The sequence below is a fragment of the Periophthalmus magnuspinnatus genome, chromosome 21 (assembly GCF_009829125.3).
Source record: "Periophthalmus magnuspinnatus isolate fPerMag1 chromosome 21, fPerMag1.2.pri, whole genome shotgun sequence".
In the NCBI taxonomy this organism is placed as follows: domain Eukaryota; kingdom Metazoa; phylum Chordata; class Actinopteri; order Gobiiformes; family Gobiidae; genus Periophthalmus; species Periophthalmus magnuspinnatus.
Window position 1 is genome coordinate 17015943 of NC_047146.1, and position 18227 is coordinate 17034169.

Here is an 18227-nt window from a genome sequence, read left to right on the forward strand (position 1 = left end):
CACTTGAGCTTCCTGTGGATGGTCTCTTGTGTCCAAGTGGAGAAAAAGCATATTCTTGGGGAGTCATGAATCCACCGGGTGAATCTGATGTAAGAGTATTCAAAGACATGGGAGATTTAGAAGTCTGGAAAGAGTCTGCTATTTGTTGTGAAGTCTCAGTAGAAGAACCTGGAGTGAAGAACCTCTCAGCCACTTCTGCAATCTCTTCACTCATGGTGCTACCAATTTCTATAGACATTTCTGACTCAGGAGACAGTGGCCGGCCCCAGTCAGCAGGAGGATTATAGTAATCATACACTGCACCAAATGAGACTTCCTCCTCTTGCATTGATTGAATAGTGGTGGTTGCAACTGTTCCTTCTTCAGTAGACTGCGCTATGTCTAATTCTTCTGTACTTTTCAGAGAACCGTCTACTTTCTCTGCCTCTACAACAGTTGCTATTTCAGTTGAGCCCCCAATTATGCTTTCCACTTTATGCTTGGGGTTGGATCCAAAACATTCGATTTTTTCTTCTATGCCAATACCTCTATCTTCAATATTGGAGGCAGCGTCCCTCTTAGTTGTGAGAGGTAAGTCATCATGTTTTTTATGAAGTGGCTTTACCAAACTAGCCACACCTTCCCCAATATGTTTTGTATGTGAGGGAGCTCCAAGAGAACTGATATGTTCCTCATTAACATCTGAAGGAAATTCCTGACCCACTTCCATTGTTTCTGTAACATCAGCATGTGATTCTGGCAAGCTAAGAAATACACCACTATCCATTGAGGGTTCAGAAACTTGTATGGATTGGTATTCTAATATGTCATGTTCTTGAGTTTTACCTTTTACATCTACTTCTCCCAAGTTACTCTCCAATGAGGCAGGGATATCCATGTCTTCATCCTCTGCTTTACTGTGTTTTAAAGATGTGGCAGATGACTTTTGTCTCTCTGGTTTGATAGGCTCAGTTCCTTTAGGCCTTAGTGTTTCTCCTGAAATGGTGGATGTTTTCACAGAGGGTTTAGATGCAGGTAGTTTATCAGGCTGGAATGGAATAAAGCTGCTTGTTCTTTCAAATGTTCGCACAATGTCTTCAGTCATTTCAGTCACTCCTGCTTCAGTCTGTTCAGTTAAAACTCCAGGTTTCTGTGCTTTGGGCCTGACTAGATCTGGAGAGTCTTGCAATTTCTCTACAAATTGTTGTGGGCCATGGATATCAAGCCTTGCTGCTTCTTCAGACTTCCCAAAAGAGGCAAGTGGTAAAGGAACATTTTCTTCTGAAAATGTGTGAACACCCTCACCATCTGTGCCAGGTTCAGATATAGTGATCTGTTTTTGATGGTCAGATAATTCCAGCACCTCAGGAATAAACTCTTTGGGGAACAGTGTTTGCTTTGTTTGATCATCGGAAGATGGTGCAGCCATTGGCCCAATATGTGAATCAGACTCAAATGTTTGTTTAATCTGAGAAACATTTATCACAGCAGCAGATGATGCTAAACCACAGCCTGACAAAACCTGGGACTCCCGAGAAAGAGCAGGCCTTGATTTTTGAGCCATTCGAGAGGTTTCCAGTGGTAAATGCTCAGTTTTTTCTTCAGATCTAACGGCATTTGTGCAAGCAGTAGGAGTTATCTCCACAGTTGCTATATCTTCAGATAAACTAGTTCTAATTTTTTCTTTATCATTAAATATTTCACTCTCATTTGAAAAATGTACTGGTATAGCAGGTTGAAATGATACATCAGCAGTGCTTGACACATTCCCAAGATTATTTCGAGCAACACATTTATATACACCTGCATCACTGTATGTAAAATTCTTTATATAAAGCCTACATGTTTTCTCTTTCACATCCATGACGTATTTTTCTCCTGTAGAAGTGATGCAAACATCATCAAAATACCATGTGACTTCGGGGGTAGGTTCTCCTGAAATTGTGCATTCTAAGACTGCTGTGTTTTCTTCAGAGCATGTTATGTTTTCTAATTCACAAACAACATTAGGAGCCTCAGCGGCCACATCAAAAGAGAAAGTAAATTTGTGCTTAATCTGAGATGTGCTGTCATCAGTGGGTACTTCTGAGGTCTTTTCAGCAGGGGAGACATGTTCACTTACATCCTCGGCCATCTCAGGAACAGGAGTTGCAGCAGTAATTCGAATTTCAACAGGTGAAGAGGAAAAAGAGTCATCAGAAAGTCGTTGCTTTTGAATAACAACTTGAGGAACCTGTAGAGTTGCCTTTCCTGTCTCTGTATAAGACACAACTTCATTGTCTATGCTCCTCTCTAGCTTTTGTGTGGTTTCATCTACTTCATGTGTGACTATAACTTCCTGTTTCTCCTCAAATGCTTTCATCACTTTTTCATCTGAAATCTCAAGTGCGGCAGTAGATATAACTTTGCCGTATTTATTTGTAAGAACACACTCGTATGTACCTACATGATCTGTGGTTGGATAGAAGATTGTCAACTTTGAGTAGTTTGATTTAGTAACTATATCATAGTCTGGGTTGTGGGCTAATGGTTGCCCATCTTTGATCCAAGTGACTGCGGGTACAGGTTCACCTCGAAACTGGCAGCAAAACTCTGACATCTCACCAATACTTACTTTTAGTGGTGACAGTTCTTTCACAAATGCTGGAGACTTTCCATTTATACTTGGTTTGTCACTTATTACTTTAAACTCTGTTGATTGAACACTTTCCTTTAAAGACACATTTATTTTTGTGTCTGTTTTAATACTTGTGTCACCACTTTCTTTTACTCCAGCACTTCTTGTGGCTTCTAGCTCACTTGCATTATCCTTCTGTAGTCTTCTATGTGTCACCTCTCTTGTTGCTTCAACCTCCTCTTTCATCCTACCTTCTTCCTTTACTTCATACTGGAAGCGTTGAAGGCTAGCTTTATCTACAAGCATAGTGTATTCCTCAGATTGTGGCTGTTCCTCCGCTTCTTTTGCAGTTGCAACTGATTGGCTGAAGGGTTTAGCAGGAGCTGTATATTTCTGTTCTACAGGGGGCAATGCGTGAAATTGGTGAGTGGGAGAGTGTTTTTGAACAAATAAAGATTCTTGATTCATGGTATCTTCTGCAACTGTATATGCAGATGACAATTCTGACATGCATGATAGAGAATGAGTAGTTGGAACAGTTTCAGTATGCCTATATTCTGCTTGCAAGGCTTCATTAGAAAGGGTTGCTTTTACATCTTGATGTATGCCTGTACCATAAGAAGTCTCTAAAGTGGTTGAAGAGGCCTCTGTTTGGATTTGTTTTTCATAAGGGACAGATGGAACCTGATTGAAAACGGTATCAGGCAAAGTCACAGAATGGATTGTTTCAGTAACTTCAAAAAGTTGCCTGCCTTGGTTATCCACAGGCCACTCTGACTCTAGTTCTGTCACTTCATCTTTTTGCCATTTCAAAATACGCTGGGCCATAGCTTCCTGTTCACTCAGAAGGTATTCACTGTCCCGCTCCAGCCTAGTTTCACGCCCCTCTGCTGATAGCTCTTTGTTATGCCACTCTGGAGTATCCTCAAGTTTTTGGAAAGGAACTTCACTTCTAATGGCATTTTCTGAGGCAGTAGTTTTGCTTTGTGTAGTTTCATATTTGGTTGCTACTCTTGTCTCATGGAGATCGCTTTCTGCTTTAGCGTCTGTCTGAAATGTTGAGCAGCTTTCTGTCCATCCAGTTTCCAGTTTGACAGTGCCTTGTTGCTCCATATAAACATCCTGCTGCCACTTCATAATTCTTTCATTAAGTGCTTCCTCTTCACTGACAAACCGGGTGCTCTCACTTTTGAGCTCAGAAATGTTTTCTCTTGACAGCTGCAGTTCATGATGTTTCATTTTTTCAAACCTTTCCTGTCTTGCTCTAGCTCTGGGGGATGCCTCAATTGCCTGCTCTGATATCCTAGATTTGACTCTTGGAGATTTTGGTATTTGTTTTACAGACACTTCATTATCAAATTCTTCAGCACAGGTTTTCATTAATGGTGATTTATGGAAAGTAGGAGTAGGAAAAGGCTCGGTTCCCTTTACTAGCTCTTTCTTCGCCATCTCCTCCTGAGTGTAGATTTGATCTTCAGGTTCCATGTAGGGTGCATCTGCTGGCATAGGGAGATCTGTTTCAGGATGAAAGGTATCTTCTTCTGACATAATCATGCCTTGTTGCCATTTCCTGATTCTAAGAGCTAGGAGTTTCTCCTCACACTCAAGGCGCTCAGCCTCTAGTTCTTTTTCATAATGGGCTCTCAATGACTCGGTGGTGTATTCTTCTTCATAAACATCTTGGCGTTCAGTGATTTCCTGGGATATTACTGCTTCACTGGCAAACTGGTCTTTCTTAGATGGCCTTAACTTTGGTGAATCTCTCATTCTGGCCTCTGCTCTAGCTCTTACTCTTGATGGAGACGCTGCCGCATCTGTTGGCCTGGATGCAGATAATAATTGTGATTGCAAAACTGGAAGTTCAAATTCAGTGTCTTCTGGTCTAACGTTAAGTTTGGGAGATTTTGCTTGAGGTACAGTGCTAGTTTCATTATCACCTGACCTTATCATTCTTGGTGATTTATGGTGATTAACTCCCCCAGCAAGACCACTTTCTTTCTTTTCTATCATTTCTTGCTGTATGTAACCTTCGGGCTCCATATAAGGTGGCTCGGCTGGCAAAGGCAAGTCCGTTTCTGGATGAAATGTCTCATCTTCAGACATCCTTTCTTGCTGCCATTTTGTAATTCTTCGAGCCAGAAATTTATCCTCACGTTCCATGTGATCACCCTCCAAAGCCTCTCCATATTGAGCCCTCATCTTTTCTTGTTCGTCAAATCTTGTTTCAACCATTTTTATGTTTGATGTTCCAGTTTGATGTAAGGCAATATTCTGTGACGATGTGATATATTTGGGTAATATTTGAGCTTGTAATGCCACATTTCCAGAGTATGTGACTTCCGCAGTTGTAATCTGCGCAGATGCCTCTTCATGATGCTCGCTCGACATTACTTTGAAGTCCATATCTTCTTTAGTTGGACTAAAACTCCTGTATGTATGCTCCGTATCACCATCTGTCTTCTCTGCCTGTGGCAATAACTCACCTTTCATCAGCTGAATAGCTCTTGTTCTTGATTGTGGCTCAAAAGAATGCCTTACACGAGTCTCTGAAGAATCCCTGCTCCTTGTTTGAATTTCTTTGCTACCATCTCCCGAATCTGAAAGTCGACTGGATAGCTGAGCTTCATGTAAAGAGGCATGTTTACTCCTTATCCTCTCCATATACTCTGAATAAGTGGGTTCACTAATTACTGACTCACCATCAAATTCTGACGAGGACATAGTTGAAATGGAGAGTCTTTTTCTTTGCTTGACCGCTTTTTGGAGAGATGTTAGCTTTGTTCTTACCTCATTATGAAGACTTTCAGTATCACTGAACCTGTCACTATACCGGTCGCTGCACCTGTCACTAAATTTGTCACTGAACCTAGCACCTGTCCTCCTGTCACAATAGATGTCACTAAATCTATCATTAAAGCGCTCTGATTTATCAAACATAGGTGGAGGCGATTGGGCACGCTCAGATGCTGTTTCCAAATTTCTGTGCTCTTTCACTACCTCTTTTTCTTTTGGCAAAGTTCCAGTACCAGAACTAAAGTACACAGTTCGGACAAGAGAACCTTTGGACCGGGACCTTCCATGATGAGCTTTTGATGTTCTATCAAATGGAGAACCCACACATCTAAGCTCCACCTTGAACTTTCGCTCCTTCTTCTGCTCTGTCATTGCATCCTCACTTTGACGTGCTTTTGCAGAACGTTTGGCAAATCCCAAATAGTTGGCAGACTGTTCTCCCCTCAGTGAAACCAAAAGTGATGCTGTGGACTCTGCAGAACCCTCTGTATTTATCGCCATTACCTTGTAACTTCCAGAGTCTTTCTCCTTAATACAGTCAATTACTAAACATGTTGAGTGCATGTGTAATTTACTGTCAGAAAAAATTCTGCGCCTTCGCTCTTTGCGAATTGGTCGATTGTTATGAAACCACAAAAGTGAGGGTGGCGGTAAGGCGACTAATTTGCATTTTAATTCTACTATTTCTCCCTCAATAACTGATTGGAATTTAAGTTTTTCAGTGAATGAAGGTGTTATATTTTCAGAGGAGGTGCTGCTATCACACAAGGCTCCACTCAGCCGACATGAGGGATCAACGCTGGGAAGCTCTGAAAATAGAAAGAAACAGCTGTCAGATAATCAGAGCCTCAAGTGAAAGAGAGATAGAATTATCATAGGCATGCAGCAAGTCACAATGCAAAAAGAAATAATTTGACTCACCATATTTGTTCGAATAAACGCAAGACTCGATTCTTTATAATAGAAACCTGCAGGAAGTTTAGATTCTTCGTCTGTGGAAATTTCTTCAAAAACAATATTTTATGATAAATAGAAAAAAAAAGCATGAACCAAGATGGGCTGCTTTTTTAGAACTACTTTCGCTGTATGCTACAATATTCTTTACCTGACTTGCAGACAGAGGAATAAACGCCCTTTCTAATCCTTAAACTTAGGACATAAATGATGCACAAAACATTACATCTTATGTTCCCAAACAGACCATTTTAAGCCGCGAATTAGGTGAGAAGGCGTTTATTCGAACTAATATAGTTGTGTTATTTACAATGCAAACCACAGGAATCACATCCCACTATCTGCAAGCCAGGCTATAAAATATTTTGCAGGAGGAACATTATAAATCATATCTTTTAAAGAATTCTTCAATCTAGACTCTTTAAAAGATATCATATATCATATCTTTTTTGGGGGAACTAAAGACCCTTCATGCCAAAACATATAACCTATTGGATGCAATTTGCAAGTGTCAAAAACTGCTTCAAGCACATTTGGACTAGGCAATAAACAAAATGGCATCAATACATTGTAAGGCACTGAAAAGAAGAATGTATTGGTCAAGACTTGAACAATAACATGCAATACAATTTTGAGGTGGGACTTAAAGGGACAGTTCAACATTTTATCTCAGTAAGTAGTCAGTGGGTGCAGTCCGACTTAATCCAAATCAGTTGAGCATGCTCCTGCACACTGTCATCAAATTCATATGATACAAGCTAACATTTAGATCAACACAACCTGCTATTAGATTACCATTAGAAGCAATAGAACCCTCAATACATTTTGTTAAACAGTCCCTTTCTCATACATTAAAACAAAGAGCAATACTTTATGTGGGCCAGTGGTTGAGAAACAAACTTGGTCTTACCTTTGACTTCTTCCACCTTGGTTTCAGTCTGTTCAACACGGGTCACTGTAAATAAAAAAAAACAAAATATATATATATATATATACATATTAATTTGGGGCTAAAGAAAGATATCTTGAGAAAAATGGAAAGAATCGTGAAGTTAAAAACAAATCAAAATCAACAAAATTCACAAAAAAATTGTTATTGGTGGGAAGTGATACAGCACTGAAAAAACAGGAACACAGAGCAGTGGTGGAATCTGGTGAATAAATGAAAACTTAGTAAACACAAAAGTTAGCTTGAGGGATATCCTGATTTTGTTAAATGTTTGTCCCAACTGAGGCAGTACTATCACGATACTAAAGTTTCAAACTCGATTTTGATCCTAATGAACTGACTCAATACTCGATACCAATTACAATACTACAATGAAGATGAAAAAATGCTACTTTTTTATGAATGAAATTTTCAACACAAAATAGTTCTTTATATCACCATGAGGTCTTATACTTATACTTGATAAAGTTTAAATACATACTAAAACTGTTCAGAAAAGCTAAAATTTTGTCCTCTTAATATGATTTTTTTTTACAGTACTGATACTTGCTCAAGTGTAGTAAATCTAGTTTCGAAATTAGTTTTAGTATCGACTAGTATCTGATTTTCGATTCTTTTGATCAGTAATAGTATATTCTATGTGTAAAAGCATAAATAAATTCAACAAAATAATATTCAGGTTCAGGAAATTCCTCAAACATGATCAGGTAAAGAAACAGTTCAAAAAGTGAAGATTTAGGGGAATTGGCTGCAGTCACGGGTCCCAGATGTTACCTTCATCTACTACTTCTTGCTCTTTGGTTATGGTGAGAGTGGCAGAGCAGGCAGCCTCTCCAGCGTTATTGACCGCTCTGCAAGTGTACACGCCTGCATGCTCAGAGAAAGCATCCACTATGATCAGAGTGGCTATGTTTGTCATCTCGTCAAAGTGAAACACCAGGTTTTTGGTGGCCTTCACTGGCTGTCTGTTATGGAACCATGTCACTTCTGGCTGGGGCATGCCTGACACACATGCATGGAAGCGAGCCACTTCTCCATGTGGCACTGTGCAGCTGCTGATAGGCTGAAGGAAGACTGGCTTTTGGCCTAGAGAAGGTTTCTTAACACTTGTGAGACTGGTGGAAACATGCCATTGGCTCTCTGCAGTGCCTGAAAGCAAGAGGTTGGCAGTTTCACATGTGGCATTTATTTAAACAAAAAAAAAAGTCGGAATGCTAATGTGGTGTGATTTTCTAATATTTGTTTTCAGTAACTGGGTATTATGTCTCACGTAATTTTCAGCCTTCCTTTATTATTTGGGATTTCTTTTGCACTGACTGATGGAGCCATGAAGGCAATTTGAGCTCTTTACCTTTTTATGTATTATATAGTGTTTAATATTTGTATGGGATGCGATGTCTGATTTCAAAACAAATCTACAAATAGGCACACATAAAGTAACATTGAAATAAGTGTGACTGTTACTGAAACTCACCCTCCATTGTCAGTGTAGCAGAGCAGGACACAGTTCCGGCACTATTAGTGGCTGTGCAGCGGTACTCCCCCTCATCCTCAGAGTAGACTCTGGAGATCTCCAGCTGACAGCTGTCATCAAACTGGGACATCCTGAAGAAGTCCGACTGCTTGATCTCCTTGTCCTTGTGGAACCAGCAGATCTTCACATCTGCCCAATACAAAAACAATGGTGGTGAGTGTGGTTTATAAACATAAAGTACAACATAAGTTTTTTGTTTACACTGAGTCTTTCTTTTTGAAAGTTCTGGTTTATTCATATATTAGTTCCGGCTTGATACAGTTATAGACGTGATTTAAAGCTACCATCCATAAGTTTATTAAATTTTTTTCACTAGTAGATTGCAGATATGAAACCTGTTCCCCCCTCCCCTCACCTGACCCCTCCCCTCTACCCTCACCTGGCCTTTGTACAGGCTCACCTGTGCTCTCCACCCTTCTTCTGTCAGGCCAAAATTGGCACACCATCAAACAGAAGTAACGTAGATAAGATCTAGTGGTGATATGTGAGAATAGAACAGGGTGCAGGTCCGACAGTCTAATTACAAATATCTTTAATTATAGCTCATTTTTATTCCTGGTTAAGGCCATTTGCTTTCCTCCTTCCTGTTTAAAATTCTTTGAGAAATTTGAAATCTTACCATCTCCACGGACTCTGCACTGGAAGCGAGCTGGTTCACCTTCATGCGCTGAAGTGTTGCTGATAGGGGTGATGACCACTGGGGGAGCCACAGGAGCAGCAGAATCCGGGGACACCACCTCTGACACTAAAGACAGATATCAACCTAGCATTCGGATCCTTTATATTTGATGTATAGCTTTTTATTTTTGTTTCTTTTACCTTCTACATTAAGTGTTGCGGTGCTGGTGGCTGCTCCGTAGTCGTTCTTGGCTTCACATTTGTACTCGGCTACATCTTCAGGGAAGACCTCGATGAGCAGCAGCGTGTGTTCATATCCGTCATGGAGGAATTTGCATTTGAATCCGGGGGAAAGAGCCTGAGAGTTTTTGTACCAGGAGACCTGCGGCTGGGGCAGGCCACTCACCTCCACGGAGAATCGAACAGGCTTTCCGGCCTCCACCGACTGGGACTCCATGTGGCGCACAATTTGAGGGGGCTCTGGGACTGAGGGAATTGGAAAAAAATAAATAAATAATAAAAAAAAAAATATATAAAAAAAAAAACAACACTTTTTTTCATGCTTCATTAACGTGCGTATGACAAGTATTCATGTTTTTGTAATTATTTACTTTGGTGGAATTGGGATGTGTCTGTAAGTTTAGGTGTGAAACCTGTTCCCCCTCCCCCATCACCTGGCCTTTGTTCAGGTTCAGCTGTTCTCTATCAGACAGCAGTAACGTAGATAGCATCTAGTGGTGATATGTGAGAATGCAACAGGGATGGTTTGGCGAATCTAATTACTGATGGTAGCTTTAAGGTGTAGTTTGCAAAGTATGTCATATGCACTTTTAGATATTTTTTGTATTTTTTTTGTATTTTTGTTCAGACTTACGGTTCACTCGAAGATGCATGGTGCTTCGGTTCTTGCCAGCAATAAATGTATATTCGCCGGCGTCACTCCTGTAAGTCTCCATGATGGTGAGGCGGTGGAGTTTCCTGATGGTCACGTAGTTGAAGCGTTTTTCCACGGAGAACTGGATTTCCACTCCATTTTTCAACCATCTTCCTTCGATGTCCTCTTCATTCACCTCAAACTCAAAAGTGGCTCTGTGTTTCTCCAGGACCTAACATGAAACAATACAGATTTTAGATCAAAATTTGCTGATTTTAAGTATATCATTACACTTCTATGGGGTATTAATTGCTGACGCAACATATTTAGATCACAATGTTACCTTTTATTGTTGTTTATTTATTAAGTTTCATTTTCATTTTGAGTCCCCCCTTCCTTTACTCCCCATGCTAAGCCACTGCCCCTTCAGAGTGCTAACACAATCACAGCAAATCCCACAAATGAAATTACTGCACATTGCATCAAGTTTGTGAAGTTGCAGAGTGTTGCTTTGTAACCTGCTTGGACCATAACAAGGGTCTGAATAGCGCTGATAGATCTCTAGATTACAGAAACATGGATGGATGACATATAACACCACTTCATGCATGTTTTTGATGAGGAAGTAGGGCTGTCACGATAAATACGACTTATTGTTCAATATATGTGAGATGGAACAATACTTTTTGGGGCTAAATCTTTTTCCTTTGTACTAGTGGAAAATGTTTGGTTATTTTCTGTGTACAACAATGAAATTAGAACTGTTCTATGACTCATTGCAGATACAAACTAATTACCTAAGTGTTAAGTGTTATTTTTTGCAGCTCATATTTTTGAACAATTTTGTACATTTAGAATGTTTTTAGGGGATAATTCCGCTTTATGGTTTGGTTTCAATATTATACTTTATCGTCTATAGATTGATAGATTGCACTTCAAAATTTGTTATTGTGACCTATTGTCTATGAGGGAGCAACATTATAACATGGCAGAAAGCTCTAAAAAGTACATTTTGCATATTATCTTCTCTTTAAAGAAGACATATTATGGTTTGGGGGAATTTAGTAATGAAGTATAACAAAACGTTGATGGTTATTTTGCATTTTGTTAATTTGTTAACCGCAAATCTACAGAACTCAGATGCTCCACCTCTTGAAAAATGGCTATGTAACATTTTTGAACCTTGCATGTATGATCAGGAGTCAGATTTTTTAATCGCAAGTACAGTGATGTGGGCAGGGTTAGAAGGTAGGTGAAAACAGAAATTTTTGGAGCATTCAAGCCTTGAATGCAGAACAATGTAGGATTGCCCAAACATGCACAAATCAACCACAGTGAAGATAGAAATGCTTTTTAGTAATAGAATGTAATTTTCATACACAAAATAATAATACTTTCTTTGTCTTAGCACAAGGTCTTATATTTGTTCCGTGTTTCGATAAAGCTTAAAATCATACTAAAACTATTCAGGAAAGCTCAAAAGTTGTCCTGTCAATATGATTTTTGCAATATCTTTACTTGCTCACATGAGAATTTAGTTTAGATATTAGTTTTAGTATCGATTACTAATGATTTTCAATACTTCTGACAACCCTAGAGGGAACACCACTTAAAAAGTTAATTTCACAAAACATTACATATAGATTATGTACTTACGGTGATTTCTTTCTGAGCTGGCTCAGAAATGCGAACATCACGACCTTCCACGATAAGCTGGGCCTTGGATATGCTAGATCCAGCCACAACTGAGTACTCGCCTGCGTCAGACATGCGTACTGTTTGGATCATCAGGCGATGGACATATTTCTCAGCTGTCACAATGTACCTGTAAAATTACAAGAGGCATCAGTAGAATTTCATGAAAATTGTACCAGAAAAAAAAGAACATAACTACCTCTCCTCCGAAGTGTCCAGTTCCTGTCCATCTTTCATCCACATGACCTGGGCATTGGGCTCAGAGATCTCGCATTCAAATATGGCCTTCTTCTTCTCAGTGATTTTAATGTCCTTGATTTTCTTGGTGAATTCAATAAGGCGAGCTAAACGAGAAGGAGATAATGTAATTGTATTGATACTTTACCGCTGATGTCATCAACATTCTCTGTGGGTATGATGCTAACTGTAGGACTGCTCTGTCTGAAGTTAGACTTTAATCTGAGCTTTATTTCAACACAATCTGACCCACAAATAACTGACTTAGAACCATGACAGGTGAGGTGATTTGTACCGTTAAAAAATCCCTTACAAATAACAGTCACAAGCTAGCATTAGCCAACAGTCACTTTCACCTTTTTTATTGAAAATCAAACACCTGAACAGGATGGTGAATGCTTGTATTGATCACAGGCTCCCGAAAATGTGTTGTTTATTTCTTTTAACATTTTTGTCATGTGTGCTGGGTCACTATGGTAACTATTGAGCATTCTGTCACAGAATCACATGCAGAGTTTAGGACTACAGATTGAAATCACTAGCCTGGTCTATTTCTGCCCTTACCTTCCACAAAGAGGTTGGCAGAGGAGACGGCTGAACCCGACACAAACTGGTACTCTCCTCCATCTCCAAAGTGCACATTTCGTATGGTCAGCGAGTGGGTAAGCTCCTTGGTGCGAACCTGACACCTGTCCGATGATTTGATCTCCACACCGTTTTTCAGCCATTTGTAAGTTATACCCTCGTAGTTTACAGTGACCTCGAAGGTGATGGTGTCTCTCTCTTGGGCATTCAGGTCCTTCAGCATAGAAGTGATCAGGACAGCTATGGATAAAGAAAAATAAATATTTATACAAGATAGGTGCGGTATAAATAGTACACAGGGGGGTTGGGCATTGGGCTGGTTCTTACTCGGTGACAGACCAAGATAAACAGCTGCACAAAAGTGCTTACATCAAGGGTTCTGTGGGCTTCACACAGTGTGGCGTGTATATATATAAATTCCACATATCAGATGTCTTTCCAGTTATAACCTGGAAAGGTTAATAGGTTGCTGTCTGTCTTATGTGTCTTGGTGGCTTTGTTTCATAAATAGACACACTAATCACTAAAGTGTTTTGATAACTGGCTGTGATTTGATTTGAATTGTTGAGTCAATGTAAAACTAAAAAAAAAAAAAAATTGTATTAAAAACTAGGGGAGAAAAAAAAAAAAATCGCTGCATTTATTTTATTTTTTACTGTTTGAATGAATGAATTATGGATGTGCTTTCCAACATTATTCGCCTGTACTAATTAATTATTACCACAGTAGACTATTACAATGCAGCATCAGATAGAAATGTGATGGCGCTTTTCCAGAATCAATTTTTAAAAATACAGTTCTATAAGCTTTATGTAAGATAGTATGCTATCTATAGTAATGAATGGACAAGAGATGTAACTCATAAAATACCCTTTTAAATAACTCCAGCACACTGTTGACCTGTTTCAAGCCTTTAATGATTTGGGAGAGTTTAAAACACATCCTTGAATTCCTTCATTCAAAATTCCAAACCAAAAAAAAAAAAAAAAAAAAAAAAAGTTGTAGCGGTATCAAAATTATTTTTTGCAACATGCATTATTTTAATTTAGGGTTAGGAGGACTAATGAAGACAATTATTAAAATAAAAATTTTGCAAAGGGATTTAGATTCAAAACTGTTACTAAGGATCAAAAGCAAAACATTCTCAGTTATTGCTTTATGTTAATTATTAGTGACATTTATTGCTTCTTTTTGATAATGAATGACTTCTTACGGCTGACAGTAAGCGTGGCAGAGACTCTGTCGTTTCCACAGACAAACGTGTATTCGGCAGAGTCGTCCCGGCTGGTGTTCATGATCTTCAGCTGATGCAGTTTACCCTGAACCACGATGTGGAACTTCTCACTCATCTCGATCTCCACCCCGTTCTTCAGCCAGGTGGTCGGCACATTGAAGTGGGACACCTCGCAATCGAATGTGGCGCTCTGCGTCTCGACCACCTCCACATTCTTCAGGGGCCTAGTCACACGTAGAGCTGAAGAAAATGAATGAATAGCACGAATGAGAAAGTAGTATAAACAAACACAGGGAATACACTGCAACAAAACAAAAATCTGGCATAGGCTTAATGGACATGAAAGAAAGATTATTAATCATGATTTGAGGATTTCTGACTTAAGATTTTATTAATTGTAATTTAATTTTACTTGTTCCATGACATTTGTGACTATTTTCAACAAACTTGAGCTTTATACAAGAAAATTCAATCTGCAAAAGAATATGCAATTTTTTTTTTAACCCATTAGCAATACTCAAATTAAGAAAAATATTTTGAGATGACATATTTGTTTTTTGGAATATATGTGCAAATATAAATAACTCTTCTGAATACTTACACTCCACAGTGAGCGAGGCGCTGCACTGAAGGTGTCCTATCACGGCGGTGTACTCTCCTGCATTGCTGTTGTCCACATTCTGCAGGATAAGTTTGTGAGCTTTCCTTTCGGCCTGAATCTTGCATTTATCACTGGATTTGAGTTCTTTGCCATTAAACATCCATGTGACCGGGATGTTGTCATGAGACAAACTCAACTCAAAGGAAGCAGTGGAGTCCAGCAGTGCATTGACATCTCTTATTTTCTTAATTATCTTGATGGCTGTAGAAAGACAAATATATAGTTGTGATATGCAGTTATGTTAATTCATATTAAATGCAACACTGGTTAAAAAAAACCTGAACTACTCACTCTCAACATTAAGCCTGGCATTGGCAGACAGTTTTCCGAGCTTGAAGGAGTAGACGGACTCATCTTGGGTGTTGCAGTGCTTGACTCGAAGAGTGTGGACAATGCCTTCAGTGGTGATCTCATATTTGTCGTTACTCTGGAGCTCCACCCCATTTCTGATCCACTGGGTTCCCTTCACGTCAGGGTGGGTCAGCTCCAGGATGAACACTGCATCCTGGGTCTCAGTCACAGTTTGGTTTCTCAGAGTTTTCTTGATCTTGACAGCTAAAGATGAAATAAAGTGTTTTCAATCACTCAGTAGTAGTTTCTCATTTAAAACACTTGTTAATTGTAACTGTAAGTTGCTGCTTACCCTCCACCCTGAGGTTAGCGGTGGTCTTGGAGTTTGCCACCTGGTAAGTGTATTCTCCCACATCCTGGGGTCTGGTGATAACAATGACCAAGCGTCTGACTGCTCCATCAACTTCACTGATCACATTCTCATTGAAGCCAACAAGCTGACCCTCCTTCATCCACTTGCCCTCAGCGTTAGCATTAGCCACCTCACATTCCAAAACAGCAGTCTGAGATTCAGCCACTGTCACATCCTGCAGGGGACGGGTGATGGCACCACCTAGTGGGAGAAAAAGAGATCAATCTTAAAACTGCTCATACGTCAGATGTAGAAGGGTAAGTGTTAGATGTAAACTGTATACGTCCATACCAGACACAGTGAGTGTAGCAGTGGATGTCTTCTCTCCAGCATGGAAAGTGTATTGTCCCTCCTCATCTTTCATGGTGTCCATGACGGTCAGAGAGTGGACTTTGCCCTTAGATTCCATCTTGTATTTAGCTCCAGCTTTGAGCTGCTGGTTCTTGAAGGTCCAGGCTGGGTCAATGCCAGGGTGAGACACCTCAACCTCAAATGTAACATTCTGGGACTCAGAGCACACTCTATTCTCCATGTTCCTCACAATATGCACCTCTGGAAAGTACCAACAAGCAACACTGTGTTTGGAATTGGCTCCTACATTTAAGACAAACAAATATGAAGTATACCTTCAACAGACAGGCTGCAGCTGGTGTCAACTTTCCCAACAACCAGTTTGTAGCGGCCTTGATCTGAAGCAAACGTCCTGGTGAAGACCAGACGCTGCTTGGAGCCCTTGGCGACCATCTGGACCCTGTCACTGGCAGTGATTTGCTTATCATTGTGATACCATTTTACAGAACTGACATCCTGAGCGGAGATCTTAGCTTCCAGAACAGCCTTAGTGCCCTCAATGGAAGAAACATCTTTCAGTGGAATCACAATGTCAATGGCTGCGAGAGAAAGGAACACAATTATTAGTACAAAGTACAAATTACAAACATCTTAAAATCTTTTTTTCTTAAAATGTACATGTCCTATAAAAGGTAAATAATGTATTTGAATCTTACTTTGAACATTGAGCTTGCATGAAGTGGAGATCTCCTGGGCGGGGACCACAAAAGAGTACTGAGCTGCATCCTCTCTGTTGACATTCTCCACCAGCAGCTTATGGATCACTTTGTCAATGACAATGTGCACACGGTCTGAAGCCGAGAGGGCCTGGCCATTCTTCATCCAGGTTCCCTCCACATTCTCCTGGGAGAAACGTACCTCCAACTGAGCGATGTCGCCCTCGCACACAGTGAGGTCACTCAGGGGCTGCATCAGTGTCACAGGGCGAACTGAATGTGAGAACAGAACATTGGTATTATTAAAATTAATAAATTCAAAAGGCTCACACCAATGGCAAGATGAAGGGCTGTGCAAAATAGAGTATAAAAAGAGTATTTTTCTCGTTATTTTAAGTAGATTTTATTTTGTCTGTTTAAAACTAATTAAAATAGCTTTGCATAATTCCTAAACATAAAAAAATACAGGGGAATACAAATATTTGTCATATTTTATCCTATAAAGTCTAAACTCTGCTCTAAACCTTATACTGACAAGGGACTGGCTGTGGATCTTACGATTAAAAACGCCATAGCCTATGGACAATTAGATGTGATTGAATGTCCATCTTCAAAGTAATACTTTGAGAGCAAAAAAGCCTTAGTCAATTTCCGTACCTTTCATCTTGAGGGAGGCGCTGGTCTTCAGATCGCCACACACAAAGGTATATTTTCCCTGGTCCTGCTTCTTCACATCTTTCACAGACAGCGTGTGTCTCCCTCTGCGTGATGTCATGACGTGTTTGCTGCTGGGGGACAGCTCCTTGTCTCCAAAGAACCATGTCCCTTCAACATCTTCACGAGACACCTCCACCTCAAATTCTCCAGCATAGGTCTCAGGCACTTCTATGCTCTCCATTGGTTTAACCATCTCAAGAGCAGCACCTGATTGAGAAATACAATAATTATTAAAGGTCCTATATTATACAAAACTAACTCAGGAACTTTTAGTCGTGTTGAAATGTTGTTACCTCATCAAAAACATACCTGGAGTTGTGTTTTGTTTCATTCACACATGTTTGAGTCACCCTGCCTTATTGGAATGTCTCAAAATGCTCTGTTCCACCTTGTGATGTCATAAAGTGGTAGTTTTAAAGTGTGATATGGAGATTTTGTTTGAATTACCGTAAACAACTCCAGGTATGTTCAGATTAAAAATGTGTATAACATAGGCCCTTTAATAAAGATGCAACGCTAACATTTGATTCTGTTCGTGAATAATTACCCTCAACATGAAGTCTTGCAGTGGTTCTAATGGCCTCGTCATCCACAACCACACAGCTATATTCAGCATCATCCTGGAGTTCAATGACGAGCACGGACAGGAAATGCACCTTTCTGTCTGAGTGCATCCTGTACTTGTCTCCAGAGAAGATCTCCTTGTTGTTTTTCAGCCATTTCACCTTAACAAAAGGCTCGTTGGTCTCACACTCAAAAGTCACCATAGTGTCCTTCTCATTTGCACTGGCATCTTCCAGGTGTTGGGTAAAGTTTATAGCTGCCTTAGCTTAAACAGAAACAAGTAAATGAAAGATTATTGTTATTATTGTCTTTTTCTCATCAACATTGTGAGAAACATTTAAAAATATTTATTCTATTATTCTATTTAAATGAAAGTTTGTTGTATTTTTTTGTGTGTAATGACACTTGCCTGGGACCAAAAATCAGTTTGTTAGTTAGTGCTTCATACTTTAACCTTATACTTTAGATAATGAAAGAAGATTTTGTAATGTTTAAAGTCATTAGAT

The 18227-nt window shown here is 39.6% G+C and overlaps 1 protein-coding gene across 1 annotated transcript in view; it reads right to left on the reverse strand.

The window, feature by feature from the left end:
- The window catches only part of ttn.2 (titin, tandem duplicate 2), a 191715-nt gene that overhangs the window by 154987 nt on the left and 18501 nt on the right, over positions 1 to 18227 (reverse strand). The window contains 18 exon segments of the mRNA XM_055230344.1: positions 7254 to 7298; positions 8067 to 8441; positions 8767 to 8955; positions 9446 to 9571; positions 9646 to 9930; positions 10319 to 10550; positions 11975 to 12143; positions 12213 to 12357; positions 12815 to 13075; positions 14049 to 14309; positions 14671 to 14931; positions 15022 to 15285; positions 15374 to 15634; positions 15725 to 15985; positions 16060 to 16323; positions 16441 to 16713; positions 17098 to 17364; positions 17705 to 17986. Coding sequence (XP_055086319.1) covers positions 7254 to 7298; positions 8067 to 8441; positions 8767 to 8955; positions 9446 to 9571; positions 9646 to 9930; positions 10319 to 10550; positions 11975 to 12143; positions 12213 to 12357; positions 12815 to 13075; positions 14049 to 14309; positions 14671 to 14931; positions 15022 to 15285; positions 15374 to 15634; positions 15725 to 15985; positions 16060 to 16323; positions 16441 to 16713; positions 17098 to 17364; positions 17705 to 17986 — 4221 coding nt within the window.